This window comes from Cydia splendana, chromosome 9 (genome assembly GCF_910591565.1).
Source record: "Cydia splendana chromosome 9, ilCydSple1.2, whole genome shotgun sequence".
Classification (NCBI taxonomy): Eukaryota; Metazoa; Arthropoda; class Insecta; order Lepidoptera; family Tortricidae; genus Cydia; species Cydia splendana.
In genome coordinates, this window is record NC_085968.1 from 12,633,654 (window position 1) to 12,650,251 (window position 16,598).

Consider the following 16,598-nt stretch of genomic DNA (forward strand, 5'->3'; position numbering starts at 1 on the left):
TTCAGTTCTAAACCAATATTTTCGAAACTACTCTTAATAAAAGACAAATCAGAGAGTACAGTATTCACGTCACCTCCTAGGGTTCCGTCATCTAAGTACCACACATTGAATTTTGATTTTAAATTTTTGATAATTGGATTTATAGCCAAACTAAAAATTGCTGGCCCGAGAGGGTCACCCTGCTGACAGCCAACCTCGGAAGATAATTCATGTGACTTGTACATTAATTTAGATGAGTCTGAATAGCAAAAGAAAAGGTAATTGTATAGTTCCGGAATTTTGTCCTTAACTTCTGTCAGCAAGGTGTCTCTACTAACCGAATTAAAAGCATTTTTAACGTCAATTTTGACAACAATTTCGCAATCATCGAGTGAAAGGTAGGTCCTTAGGGCATGGACGGCTGCCTCGCACCCACCTTTCGTGCCGAAACCTAGCTGTATTGGTTCAAAAAGGGATTGTAATTTTGATCTAATGTGTCTAACCGCAATTTTTGAAGCCAGACGTCGTAAAGTTGACCCCACCGCAATGGGTCTCACCCCTCCGTCCTTTTTGGTTAGGGCGATCAGGTTTGCCCCGTATAGAATCGGGACGATATTAGTGTTAATTTTGCCTGAAAACATAAAATTTATTAATTTAGTAAGGGAACAGACAAGCTGCTCACCTGCGTCGCCCACGGAATGAGAAATAAGATCTTTCAAATGTTCAATTCTGATTGATTTTACTATTGCTATGTAACTGAGCCAACTAAGATCTTGTTCAATATATACATGAAAAAGAATTATGCTAACTAATTGACCCTAGTAAGATCAACTAAGCTTGATATTTATTGAACCAACCTACGTTACATAATTATGTCAACAAGTTAATAATAGATGCAAGGTATACAATTTTTAGGATTAATCAATACCTACTTTATTAGTTCAATCACAGATACACTTATTGTTTTAAGTAATCAGCTTTCTTTGATTTATATAAGATCGTAATTGTTGTAATTAACTTAACGTCAACTAAGAAGAAACTGCTCTTAGTTGGTCTTCATTTTTTAGAGTGCACGCTCGCGAAAAACATCGCAAATACGACCTGGCTGCAGAAGATCTCAGAGCCGCATTCACTCCTCTTGTGGTCTCCTGTGATGGCGCTGTCGGAACGGAATATGAATCCTTCATAAAAAGAACATCCCTTAAGCTCCATGAAAAATGGTCCAAACCATACTCACAAATAATCAACTGGATCAAAGTCAAAATACAAATATCAATCATCAGAGCTGTCTCTCTAAGAATTAGAGGAACGAGAAGAAGGATAGAAAGATTTGGATCTGAAGACGGCTGTGGAATACCCATCCTTGAAGATTAGATTTCTCTTCTTTCTACCGCACTACTGTATTGAAATAAGCTTAAAATTGTATTATTTAACGTAATAAATGTGTTATCACTCGTAAAAAATTGTACATTATACCTATCACCAATACTCTGAAACTTCGGGAACAGAACAGCCAAATGATAACACTATTAAAGTTAAATATGCCCTGAATATATAACTGAATCAAAGTCATGTGTACCTCTACTGCAAAAATTATAAGGAGTATTCACTTGGTGCATTTCTACCCCTTTCAAAAAACTCATTATGTTAAGTCTATTTCGCGCCAGCAACATTCCAAAGAGTGTACGTAATTGCAGTATAATATTCTCGGCAAAAAAGATCATAAAGGCGAATAAGGCATGTGCAATTATCATCGCGACCACTTTTCACACGTAGGTGTCCAAAAACGGAAACAAGAAATGTAAAACTAATTCAAAAAGAAACGTTTTACAATTTTGGAACGAATTGTGGAATTTATCCTACACAAAACTTAAAATTAATAATTACCTTTATAATCTAATCTAATACCTTTAAACGAGCAATTCTTGTTCGAAACGGCTGTAACGATTTCGATTAAATTTGCTATATGGGGGTTTTCGGGGGCGATAAGTACGAGTAGATCTATCTAGGTCTTATCTCTGGGAAAACGCGCATTTTTGAGTTTTTATATTTTTTCCGAGCAAAGCTCGGTCTTCCAGATATTTACCTTTATATTAGGTACCTAGTCAAAGATATACCTATTTTATAAGCTGGGAGAGATAGAGTTAGACCAAGATAAGTCTGCAACGATTTTGATAGCACACGAAGTTCAGGTGTTATTTTACATGTCAAACTTTTATGAAATTATGACGTGAAAATAACACTTGTACTGCATATGCTATCAAAATCGTTGCAGACTTCTCTTGGTTCTAACTCTAGGTAAGTACTTTGTAGATATTATAAACATTAATTTCATTAACTGTTGAAGCTCGCATTTCGAAACGTCTCCACAGGAATCAACTTAGGCAAAAATTCGTATGTCCGGCTGCTCTCCTCTACAAGACGTATTTCTCAACCAATACTATTGAAAATTAGCGAGCAGGTTCGATTGAAATTTGAAAATTTAATATAAGTAGTCACTTTAATATTATACATAATCTGGCACGTCAATGAGACCATATCTAATCAGTAGTTAGGTACTTTTAACCAGGAACCATGTTCTACGATCATAACATTGCAGTAATTTAGATATATGCGGTGATGTATTGTTATTATTTTTGCTTGTATGTAAATTAAATGTTGACGTGTAAAAGTGCCCTTGTGGCCTATTTGCTGAATAAATGTTGAAGTTTGAAGTTTAGAAGTATAGGTATTTATACATAATATAAACAAAGCCGACCTACGAGTAGGTAAGTATTAAGACGGTGGTCAGGCGACGATACAGCGCGGTCGTAAACTGTCCGCGGTGTAAACGATCCCAGTTGTCATCGTAACAACTTTATGTGAACCTCACTACACTAAAAAATACTTTTTATCACTCCTTGAGGAGCAAGGCCATCAACAAAGAAACTTAAATGACACTTTTCAATGACATAATCCAGGATCTTAAAACTACTCAGACATTTTCATGGCACAGTTGGAAAAAAGTTTAATTAAATAACAAAGTTGAGTTAATCTGTTCGTGGAAATCGATGTCTTGAGTACGTGTAACGGAGTGACCGGTGGGCTTCACAAATGAATTCACCAAATCCAGATGTAATCAGGGCGACAAGAAGCCCGACACTCGACACGACACGATAACGACAAACCCCGCCCGCATAAACCAACGCACGTTACTGCTGGGAACGCGACCAAATCAATTCCCTGTTCCGATTCCGAGAAATGACACAGTTTCTTGACTGTCACATCACTACCGACGCACCGCTAAATAAATTCTAATCGCCCCCTCGCGCGGGCATGCCAATCTGGCCTCTACACGCCCCGCTATAGATGAACTTTCCTCCGTGCCCGACCGAGTCGTTAAACTATAAAGAAGAGCCACCTGTCTCCACGAAAAACTTTATAGCCTCCATAAAATTAAGCCTCAAAAGAAAAAACAAAACGCATCTCATTTTTTCAAGGGACCCGGGTCCATTTTAAATCGTGTTTACCTAACTTGTCACCTACAGAATGGCGAGTTTGAGTTGTCCGGGCCGTTGAATTAATTGAGGAGTTTTGAAGAGATATAGTCTGATGTACGATAAGGCCCGATGCTGCCTACCGGCGGTAGGACCTGCTCGGCTCCACTGCCGCGCTGAGATTCCTCGCAAATCGGAATTTCGCTAAAATGACATAGCAACTAAACAGGTTCTCATAAGATACTTAAACAATTGAATAAAAAATAGTGTTTAGTTAAACAACCCTACTTAAATTTTGTATTATATTTATATACTTAAAGCTCAAAATCGTACAAGAATTATACGAAATTTGTACCTTCAACTAATTTCTGCTAAGGGAATAGGTATAGATAATACTTACCATGCGAGCTGACCGCGGCCGAGTAGGAGGGGTGCATCTGCTGATGGTAGTAGCGGGCGCGGCTGTGATGGCCGCCCTCCAGCGGGGAGTGGAAGAACCCGTCCCCGTTCGCGTCCGAGTTGACGTCGCCGGCGGCCGGGCTGCCGTTCACGCGGCTGTCATACCAGCGCTGCTGCAGCGTGCCCGCTCCCGCGCCCGCTCCGCCACCCTCTCCGCTCATGTCCATGACCGCTGCTCCGACCTCACAAACCATGCATCGCTTTTACACACACGCACTATAAGTCCGCTCCCCTATCCGCATTTCAACAGTCAGTCTAATGTGACTCGATTACAGACGCGTAACCGAACTCAGTGCTAACATCGCGGGCAAATTCACGTGCTCGGCCAGTCCATGCCCCGTATCTGAAACAAAAGATAAACTTAGTATTTACCTATAGGTATCACACGTTTATGTAACTGTTTCGATTGTCCTTGCGCAACATCAAAGAGAACTAAATAATATTCACGGGTAGGGTTGCCATACGTCTGGATTTGTCCGGACATGTCAGGATTTTTGACCCTTTGTCCGGATTGCGGCCGGACTTGGCAAGTGTCAGGATTTTTAGGAATGACCTCATAAAAAAAGGGTGGGGAGGGGGCTACGGGGCCCGGCCGGCGGCGGAGGGAAAGGAAAGGTAGATCCACGATACAGTACACCGCAGCGCGCAGCGCGCCGCCGGGCGTCGTTCAAGCTACGCCAAATCTCTGTTATTACAAGAAATGTCAGGATTTTTAGGGTGATGTCAGGATTTTTATCAGGACATTTAATTCTTCCATATGGCAACCCTATTCACGGGCCGGTGTTTTGTCAAAAAGAGACAATCAATTAAGATAATACAGGTGCGTTATCAAAAGTCGTCAGCGCTATCGGGTCGCTAGCACTTTGATTAACTGATTGTGCGAACAAGGCGATATCGCGGCGATAAGCGATAAACGCGCATTAAACGGTGTTAGCCAACCGAGCTGTGATTTTTATTGCCACTAAATTCCTAAAGATATCAGTGACCCAAGGAAATTTGTAATTCTGATATGTGCCCGGGCTAGTATCGATTTTTAAACATTAATTTGTAAGCGATTAACATTTAACTGCCTGCGCTGTTGAAGAGGAAGGCGATGTTTTTAAGAATCTTTGTAATTCACACTAACAACAAACTTGTTGCATGGCTAAGAAAATTAACTGAAAGAAGTTAATTGCAACAACTAATGAGAATTATTCATATATTTAAACAGCAACACGGACATTAAAATAAATAGCAGCCGGTGTTATTTTTAAATATTTTAATGCTAGAAATGAACCTAGGTACAAGCTCTCGCAAATAGCTGAATTTTAATGAGCTTGGTGTATTAACACTTATTCTTATTTATAAACTCATTAAACGCTATACATTTTACATTTTGGTTCTTATGAAGGCTACAAAGTTCTGATCTTATTTCAATGTTGTTTTCTGTGATACACGCATATTATAAGAGTATTATATTACAAGGTCATTTCTTCAATATATTTCAAATAGCTTACTTATATTTTATACTACGGTTTTTATATAACAAGTAAAAAATTCCTTATTTCTTGTACGTCTTATAGAAAATTATTTCAACTCAAATGAATGACCTAATTTTTTATTGTTATTAATTAATTTCCAAAAACACCTAAACTTCTTTGCAATAACAATTCTACTACATAAAAAATACGTCTCCTAATTATTTGCGTTTTTAGTTTTCAAATATGACAACGGACTCCTATTTATTTCAAGTGCTCAAAATTAACCGTTGAAAAAGTCTGAAACTGTAACGCAGATGATTTATTAGTTTTTTTTGTAAACACAACAGTGAACATGTTGCGAGAATTCGCCTGCAATATAATTTATTCTAATTGCTATTGCATTCTGAATACAAAAACGCTGTTAGATTACAGACGATATTCGAAAATTTATTTAATAATCGTTTTAGTACCACTGTATATATATTGTACGTAAATAAATGATTTTATAATCCCACATCATAAGAAAAAAAATTAATAATGAAAATGCTTCATAATATATACTAGCCCACTTTGTGCTCTTTGGACGGTTAACTAATACGGTTACTACGGTACGAATCCCCCAAAAATACAGACGACAAAGGGTCGTTTAAATGTTATACTTATTCTTGATTTAGATACCGTTAATTAAAACTCATTATTGTATTTACTCATTATTAAAGGAAACTTGAGTTTTTGAAGCACCATGCCCGGATTGTACCTATTGCTCCCGATAGAAGTTTAACATACGGTATTCATATTTATTTATTTTCTAGGTAGGTAGATATTTATTATCATACTTCTATGGCATTGCCAAAAATACAAGTGAGACACACTTATATATAATTTTAGATATGTTTGGAAGAGATTCAACATTACTTAAGATAAGCAAGTTATTTATTCGATAAGGTTCGGAAATCAAACGCCGGCGTTTCTCACCGGCACCGCGGACTAAGTATCCGGACTAAGTGCTAAATTATGTTCTAACTAAAATATGAATTCACGTTAATTTTTACAACATTGCCAAATATAATCATAATCTGTTTATTTCTTAGAATATGATCGAATTACAGTGCGTCATAATCTGCCTCTATCGGCGTAAATGTTATTATTGTACTTGTTACTCTTAAAATTATTGATAACTTTCTAATATAATATTTAGGTATCCATTCCTTATAAATCTTATAATCACCGAAGTATGGGGCACAATAATAGCTAACATTAATTCTCAATTACAATACAATTTACATAATACATTTAACTTACATTAGAACACATCGACTAGGTATATTAAATAATTTTCTGTGATATTTTTCATATCGTTGTTAACTGTTTTATAGATGAGTGTTAATTATGATTTGTTTAGTACCTATTATACCCACAGAAAATACAAAAACCTATCAACTAATGGCAAATTTTCTCAGGTATAAAACATACTCTAAAGTGGACATATGGGACCCACTTCTAACTGTAATTTCTAACTGTTAGTTTTGAACTGTAATTTATACCCCACGATGGAAAATCAAATTGTGACAAAAATCCTTCTATTTATAATGAAGTCGGTTAACAATAAGTTCACACGACTTGAGGCCAAGTGTACCAGCAGATAATCAGATAACATTTGAGTGCTCCCAATACCTGCGTCAATTCGTATGTTTGACGCAAGTCGCACGTCATGTAAGTACTGTAAGTATGATGCTTGTTAAGGAAAAAATGTTTCACTAAAACTATTTACGAATTCACTTATTTTTGGGCAGTGGCGTAGCTAAGCGTGGGCGAAGTGGGCCGTCGCTCTATACGGCCTCGCGCCCGAAGGGGCCTTGCGCGGGGCCGCTTCGGTCGGGCACATTGAAAAAAAAGGGCATCGCGACTAGGGCTTGCAATTCGAATATTCGAATATTCGAATTTGTCGAATATTCGGCCTGTTTTGATATTCGAATATTCGGCCGCTCAGGTTTCGAATATTCGAATATTTTTTATTACTATAAAAAATCTATTTACAGTTACAGTTTCTGTGTGTTTTCCGGGTATTTACAGTGAATGAGTAATGGTAGGTACCCAAATACGAAGGAAATAATATTTTTACTGTATTCCTCTCGATAGACTTCGTGAATACAGTGAAACCTAACTCAATTTGAAAGAAAACGAAATCAAAACGTATGTTATTATTACGGTGCATAAGTTTTAAGTTAAAGGGTCATTCTGTTTATTAAGACTAAACCTTGCCCGCACTTATCGCAATTCTCAAATTTGATCATACCAAACCTGCCCAAGTGCCCAACTAGGTAATCTAACTATGCACCTTTAGCTGACAAATAATCCAGTAGTCAACTAACTTTTTCCCTTAAATATTCCAATATTATATAATTAAGCCGACCATTAATTAAGGCCTCTGAGTGACTACAAGTTAATTTAAATCTGAAAATAATTACCTACTAAAAAAAATTACTTACATACCTAGGTTTGGTTTAGATGATTAAAGTTATATTATTTCACTCAACGGCGCATTTATAATAAAAGTTTTATCTAGAAATATTGAATACGTCTTATTTTGGCGTTTTACTTGTTTTTATAAATGTGGGCATCTCATAGTAGGATGATAAAATCTAGTCAATTAAGTGGATTTCTGCAAAATATCATTAGTTTTAGCAATATGTGAAATAAGCTTTTGAATAAAACGATAATAAACCGATTTCTCGTTCTTTTTCTTATTTTTTATAATATTCGAATAATTATTCGAATATTCGAATATGTCGTCAGAAAAAGTCGAATATTCGAATACCTGAAAGTTTCGAATATTTGCAAGCCCTAATCGCGACTTCGCCCACTGCTAGATTAGTTCACGCTACGCCACTGTTTTTGGGTAAGGTCAATATGACGGGTAAGTGAAGCGTGGCTGCAGAGTAAGTGTGGCTGCCCTTCACATTGGGGCCTGTTTACACGTTGATTAGGGTTTATTGCAACTTCTTACATCTGTGCATCTCACTTGCGTTTAGTGGATGACCCGAATTGACTTTATACATATATTATATGATCTTTAGGTCACATTTCACGTTTCTAAACACTATTTCTACAAGGCCAAAAGCATTTTTTGCCTAATAATAATAAGTTTATCGCCAGCATACTTGGATTCCTTGGTACAATGCCTCAAGGGCTTATTTTAGATATCAGCTAGTTATTAATTTTTAGTTACTTTTTGTTTTTCTTGTTCCCGTAAATATTTTTTTAATAATGTTTAGTTCATTGTGATGAAGTTTGAATCTAACCATTGAAAAAGATCTTTAATTAATACTTATTAAAATTTTTACGGGAGTGTAGTCAAGTGGAACAAAACTTTTTCAAAATGTAATTGGATATTAAAATAAACATAAATGTATCCCAATATAAATATATTACGCACCATAGTGTAAAGGCTGCGTGGGTTAAATACTGATAAAGACAATAAACACTTACCAATATTAGATCAGATAAGTAATATGATTCTATCCGACAGATCTACTACTACCGAGGATATAAATATTGCCCCAAATAAAATCAGATCAACAAATCACAACCTACTTAAATGTTATCTGACGATCGACTGGGAATGGATATGGTGATAAGTAATAAAGAAATCACAATTTTATCGCAAATTACATTTTTGGTAGTGATATCTCCACAATATCTACGATAAGTGTTATAAATCTTAGAATCAAAAGGGAAATACCTGCAGTTCTTGATAGTGCTTTGTTAAATTTAAATTTAAATGTTTTTGGTCATTGACATTTTGACCTTAAGATATCGATGAAATTAGTCATTGTCTATGACATCTGAATAGGTATTGCAATTATAAAGAGATTGCAGAGCATAATCCTATAAACATTCAGGTATCATAAACTTACATTAAACTGTAATTATTTTAGGGTGTTTTGGACCAACAATCTACCTACAGTCCTGTAATATTAATAATAATGAAGTCAAAATAAGCAAACACAACGAAACATCAATAATAAAAACCGCAAACCATGCACAAGGAACGGTATTCCAAATGTGATCTAAAACTATTAAAGGCGCACGACCACATAATGCCCTATTATAGCATAGCTTTATTTGCCCCGGCCTCTCGACGGCGATAGCGTACCGTGTGATCGATGCGCGGGCGATCGTACCACTATCGGATGTGATCACAATCGAGTGATCAGGCCTAAGCAGTAGCCCATCTCGCTACATAAATCATCTTGATCGCCTATAACTCGATACCAATGATAAACATTGTGATTTTACACCCACTGCCGTAAACTGTTTATTATTTTATCAATACGATTATTTTCTTGACGCGGTTTTCGCGCTAAGTGGCAGACAATATGCCACGTCTACGGTTTTCATGCGCAACAAACAGTAAAAAAAAATTTGCCGTAGTTTAAGCACGCTTATTTGATTTTTACATCAATTTAATATTGTATAAATATGTCAGGTGTTATAAATAATGGTACGCCTAGTATTTTACTATATCTAGATGTATATTACTACTATCATATCAAATGGTTTCAATTTATGTAATTACTTACCTACAGAAATTCTGATTCATGGCATCATGGCCATTATAGTTGTTATGGTAAAACATGTTTAAAAATATAATATTACCTACTTATACAAATCAAGTAGGTAAGTATATGAAAAAACTTTTCAACGCATGTATCCATTAATAAGCACCTATAATCCTATATTAAGTAAATAAGTTCTGACATTTATGACCCAGTAAGCTATTCTGTGCCTTTTCAGTTAAAAATTAATGTACCTACCTAAGCAGACCAATTTTTTTTTTTAATTCGCTTTACTTAGTTACCTCTAGTTATGTTTGTATGTCCTCACATACTCGTAAATAAACACACCAGTTTTTTTCTCTTGTTTTTTGTCCATCCGACATCCGACGGGAGGTCCGTAAGAATCAATTATCTTAATTGGAGCATCCCTAATCTTAATAAGCTGATAGCGGCACACGTGGCTTTATAACGCCTCGGTTATACGATTTGTAACTATTTTAGGACATCTTCTCTTTTTCGTATACATATACATTTATAGAATTTAAAAGTATAGGTACCTACAATATTTTTAGAATTAACATGTTTACTTTATAAAACATTTTGCTCATATAGTAGTTTAACATATTTTACAGAGTAAACTTAGCATCAATGTTTTAAAAAAATTAGTTACATATATAATATTAGAAAAAAATAGAGGAGTGTATTATTTTTCTCGTTTTCAATTTGTTTATTTGTTACAAGAAGCTAACTATTATCTATCCTAATCCTAAATACAGGACAGGTAGATATTTAAGACGATAATAGATATACCGGGTGTGGCCTGTAACACTAGCAAATAATTAAAACATAGATTGTACTCCTCAAACGACATAAATTTTATGTTATTGACTACTAAAAATAATTATAAAAAATAACTTTTAAAAATTATTAAGTCTTTAGACTTCCTGCTTTCATACAAATTCAATATTATCTTCAATTGTACGTCTGTTGTGATTGTGATTGACGTTGCTTGTCATGCATTAAACATAACAAAATTCGCAATACATTGCATCTTAGAATTAAACTTTAAAGTGTAGGTATTAAAAATCAAAACATAAGTTATTTTTAACGGTCGCTGAACAAATGTTGGTCAGTTTGAGGAAGTACACCCTACAGTTAAATTTTTGGTTCGTAATTTTTGGCCCACACCTGGTATGTTCATAATCAATAAAATTAATTATCAAGATATTCTTACATAATTTGTTTTTAATACGTTATGTAGGTACTACAATTTGTAAAGCAATAAAAAACTTTAAACTATAGGTACCTAATAATTTAAAAGAGTTTTTTTTATTTAGGACTACCTATATTTTTCTATTTTGATACAGGTAATATTTTTTAAATAAATTTAATAGGTAGGTAGGTACCATTTCTAATAAATAATTCTACCGCAACTTTTTTATTTTTTTTACTTTCTAGCATCATTACAATTCATCTCTCTGACCTTATTGATGACGTCAAACAGGTAACCTTAAAAATATCGTTCATTCGATAAGCGTTTCAAGTTGTCATAATAATAGGCTGAGCTCTCTCTAGAGACAAAGAGCGGGTAAGCCTTCTTAAAACCACAGTTGGAAGTTGGATTAGTATGACCCGGACACTGGGTCACACCGAGTGCCTACTACCTACCAACGTTCTTGTCAATTAAAAGTTTTGAAATATCGAGTCATTAGTTAGTATTTTGATTCAGAAATGATTTTAGCACAGATCACATCGTCTACTAAAAATAGTCATATCTAAATATTATGTCAACTGTCAATTTCAAAAAGGCTTTTTAGTACATACTTATGTATAGCAATGCCCTAATGGCTATGAAGACCTTTTAATAGACCAATTATTAAGGGTTTAAAATTGCTAACCTATGATAAAAGACAATTTTAAGTTAAAAAAAGACGACCCATAGGTCTGATGGCTGCCTTAAACGGCTTGAATAATTTATACGGTCTTTGATTTATTTCTATATTGAAATGCGTTTAATACGATGTTGATTGGTGTTTAGCAAATTGTTTGAATATTGATTAATTGTTTGGAGCGATCATCAATGGATTAAAACGGTAAGAGTATCCATTTTAAACCTATAACGCTTAATTGGTTATGCTTCATTTTGTTTTATTGATATAAAATGTATCATCGATTAATGGTACATATATGTACGTCCAACATAATTACATTGGTAGATTTTACATAATATGTTTCCAATTTTGAATTTTAAATATGTATTTACCACGTAAGTGCTTTGGTGCTATACTGTCAACTTATGTGTAAAGTTTTTTTAATAAATAAATAATAAATAATTAAACTAAATAAGATAGATGGGTAGATTGATAGATATAGGTGAAATAGATAAAAATATTAATGTAGGTAATTGTGTTAGAGTGCGTATTGTAACTTAGGCAATTTTCTACGTTAATCATTGACATCAAAATTATTAAAACTTAAGACCCGTGTTAAAGTTAACTATTTCATAAGTGTACTTAATGCAACCACATGTGCCAAATTTAATTTGCCCCTCTGTTACCTACCTACTACCTATATACATGTCCTTTAGTGAACCTGGTATAAAATGCCAATCATTATGAAAGACGTCAACTGGAAAATGACAAAATATTACCATTTAGTTGACATAAACCAATCTTGCCTGTCACACACTGAGTGAGGTTAGCATAAACATAAAGCATTCAGATAAGGCAAGACATCTAATTTTTGTATGTTAAAAACAAAATATAGGTCGTTAAATCATTTAGTGTCCTTTTAAAGATGTCCAACCAATGACAACAGTACCTACTTACCTATTTTTTATAATTTTCCGCTCACAAAATATTCGTGATTCACTCAATCATAACGATATTGACGTTTAGTAAATAAACGTGTACTTTTTTGTACATGGCCAGATATTCATAATTGTATGGCTATATCCGGCGGACGCCTCAAACATTATATAACATACAAGCTTATCGGAATCTAATCGATCGGCGTTTGCGCATCTTGCGCCGCATTCAAATTTGGAACTGCGTTCGTCGACCAATGCGAGCTCGGAGCCTCGCTGGCTTCTCGGAAAACTGTGCGGGATGACATTGACATTGGCATTCGATATAGCTTTTACATATCGTTACTTTATTTATAACTGAGTCGCTGTTGGCATACAAATATTTTGAATTGTTAAAGCTGAAAAATCATTTGGTTAAAAAAGGATGTAATGTAGGCAGCCATTGCAGCGCAGCCTTTGTAAATCAGCTGTTTTTTAGGGTTCCGTACCCAAAGGGTAAAACGGGACCCTATTAATAAGACTCCGCTGTCCGTCCGTCCGTCCGTCCGTCCGTCTGTCTGTCACCAGGCTGTATCTCACGAACCGTGATAGCTAGACAGTTGAAATTTTCACAGATGATGTATTTCTGTTACCGCTATAACAACAAATACTAAAAAGTACGGAACCCTCGGTGGGCGAGTCCGACTCGCACTTGTCCGGTTTGTTATTTTGTTTTTCTGTCCCATCAGCCAGGCGACAGCAGTAGTTGGTACGGTTTGTTAGAAGAAATGTTATAGTACCTACCTACATTCTACTAATGTGCTTCGTAGATGACCTATTGTAAAAAATGCTTAGAACTGCCAATAAAAATGTATAATTAAAATACCATAAAACCAGAGTTTTAAAAGTGACATAGGCGACCATGGCAACAATTCACCCAAATATCGGTATATATAGAGATTGTATGCTGGTATAAGAAGTGCTAAGAAAACAATCGTTTTGATTATTAGTCCTCTTCACCGCATTTTTAACTACAAGTGGCTTCTTATAAAGCTTTAATTATAATTATGTATGGCTACTTAAATCAATATACCTACCTACAACTATTCTACGCCGATCGTTTGAAACACGTGTAGATAACAGTGCCGATAAAGTTTTTTTTGCTTTTTTTTTTCATGAATCTGTCTTCATTAGATTGATTAATTGATATTACTTATCTTACTAGATAAAGTATATTCAAACATATATGAGTGTTAAAACATTCTATTTATTTATCATAAATTATTATCTAGACATAATAAATCCTAAAAGTATATTTATTGAACTTTATTAGTTTATTACCACATATTAAGTGACATGTTTACCGTATAGCAGGTAGAACTAAGCACAAAATATTTCAGCATGTTTTATGATTAAAATTAATATATCAAAAAAACACATGAGTATATTTGATCATCTTATTCAATTATGTATTGATTGATTGATTGATTGATTTATTTATTGGTAAAATTTGTTGTTTTACAAGTCAAGTTTTTGTACATATTTACATAATGAGATTAAAATACTAATATTTACAAATTATAACATTTACAACCAAATCTTAAGCTACGTAATTCATTCAACACCATAAATAATAATATTAAAATTTTTACTTAAAGCTAATGATCTCCACGAAGAAACTCGTCTACGCTGTAGCACGCCTGCGCAATAAGTAGCGATTTAAGTTTCCTGGTAAACTCAATGTCACTTTTCGCTGATTTTATATCGGGCGGAACTGAGTTGTAGATTTTTGCCCCAATGACACTGAGTGAGTTCCTGAGTTTGGCTAGTCTCTTTACGGGGGCAACCAGCATTGGCTGTCTGCGGTTATTCCCAGCGCGGCTACAATTAGTTTTATACCTAGCGAGGTTTGACCTGACGTACTGACACGCTGCTAATATGTAGACCGATGGTAGCTATTATAGATGGTATTCTTGATACTTTGCCTTACTCCACATAGGTAGCTACCGATATTATAAGTATTTTGATACACTTGTTATTTCAACATAGATACCTAATCTGTTTACGCAAATAGACGATATCTGTCCGATGGTCGTGATTTATTATGATATCTATATTATCTACATGATTAAGTTGAGATAAACCTCGTTATCTGGGTGTTACTGGAACTTTTTTAGCAATTGGGATAGTAACTATTTTTAAAGATATATTTGGTATATATTTACCAGCTGGCGTTGCAACCGCAATGTATATAACTAAACTACCTACTAGCTAAGTTAGATATCTACTACCTTCCTATAGTATTGGTCAAGTCAGCAGTTTATTGATTTTCATTATTTTTCTTTATTTGTAAGTAAGCAATGTTCATAATGCATGGTATAGTCCGTATCGTATCTAGGGATTTTTTATATAAAAAATATAATTTCGTGTACTTAAACATAATTTCAAATGTCCTTGTTATACCTATGTTGTACCTATTTACATAGGTACCTAAACAGGTTCAACATTGTGATTATGATTATTTTTAAATGATTTAGATATTGGTGATTTTTAGGTTTACCTGGGTAAACCTCCTGTTCTTGTAAAGGGAATTGGTATTAATAAATACCCACATTATTAACATCGCAATTTTATTATAAGTACATAATTATTTTATTTATTATAGGTACCGATATCACTACCTTATTGTAATGCTAATAGCTATATTCTTGTATGATATTAATATTCTAATTAGGATAAACAAAACAAATAAAGTAAGTATGTAACCTACGTTAGTTGTAGCTAAACTAACCTATTGATCCTTGCTTGATAAAAACATAAACATTTTAATAAAAGCATATAGGTATAAACAAGTGAATAACGTTTTGATTCTACAACAAATTTTCCTTACCGTCGGGCGCCGAACAGGAGCGAAACGCTGGCTGTGCTAAGTAACAAATAAAATCAACTCTACGGTAGAGCAGTGTATAACATATTAATACCAATTGAAATACTACGTTAATCATCCATCTAATCGATTAAGCTTGTCGTAACTATTAGGTAGTATCATACCTAACCTATCTAGCTGATTTTTATCATGGATATAGATTAGATTTATTAATTTGAAGTACATAAATTGTTGTAGGTAAATAAATATAATTATACCAATATAATGAAATATATTCTGTTCTACTAATAGCAACAAGTAAATTAGCAACCAAAGCATTGTTTTATTTTATTGAGATATTTATGATGCCTATGATAAAGATCTGTATTAAGATGAAATTGAAGATTGTCAATGTCATCCTTTTCCCTAGTGTTATTGATTCTTATCGGATGATAAGATCGTCTACATGGAACCGTACTTAATTTACATTATGTTTATATAATATATACCTGTATTTCCCTTATCAAATGCGAATCACTTTGTCGATCACAATCACTGGTTATCACTGAGTATAGAAAACACACTGAAATCATGCGCTCCATTCCGTTTGCAGTTTCATTTTCATCAATTAAAAATTCATCACACACAAGTACTGAGATGTATTGTTTGATCCGTTCGTAATTAGAATTTGGAATAACAAAACAGTGTGTAGCTTGCGCTTGCGCACCGAACAGCGACCGGGGAGCGGCGTCGTTGGGACGCGGCCCGACACTAAACCAGTCCCAACACTTTTTGTAGTTCGCGCGCACGATCGGCCTCTCTCGGCTCTACTCGGCATTTCCAACCGCCGTTCGGCTCTACCCGTCACCCGATTGGTCCTTTTCACCCACGGGCGGCCTAGGTGGGCGGGGTTTGCCGTTGGAATGGGAGTGTTTGCTTTTTAAATTTTCTTTTTCTCTTTTTGGGCGGGAGTGCGATAGTGTGCGTTTAGTCGCGCGGCGCGCTTGATGGATG

At 34.8% G+C, this 16,598-nt stretch overlaps 1 protein-coding gene across 4 annotated transcripts in view; it reads right to left on the reverse strand.

The window, feature by feature from the left end:
* The window catches only part of LOC134793587 (GATA-binding factor C-like), a 108,900-nt gene extending 92,524 nt beyond the window's left edge, over positions 1–16,376 (reverse strand). The window contains exons 1-2 of one of the 4 annotated variants that reach the window (XM_063765207.1): positions 16,094–16,376; positions 3,856–4,257 (exon numbers count right to left, since the gene is read on the reverse strand). In XM_063765207.1, the coding sequence (XP_063621277.1) occupies positions 3,856–4,108 (253 nt within the window). In that variant the 5' untranslated portion in view covers positions 4,109–4,257; positions 16,094–16,376. The remainder of the gene's footprint in view (positions 1–3,855; positions 4,258–16,093) is intronic. The other 3 variants (XM_063765209.1, XM_063765210.1, XM_063765208.1) reach the window with 3 other exon arrangements.
* Positions 16,377–16,598: the final 222 nt, after the last annotated feature.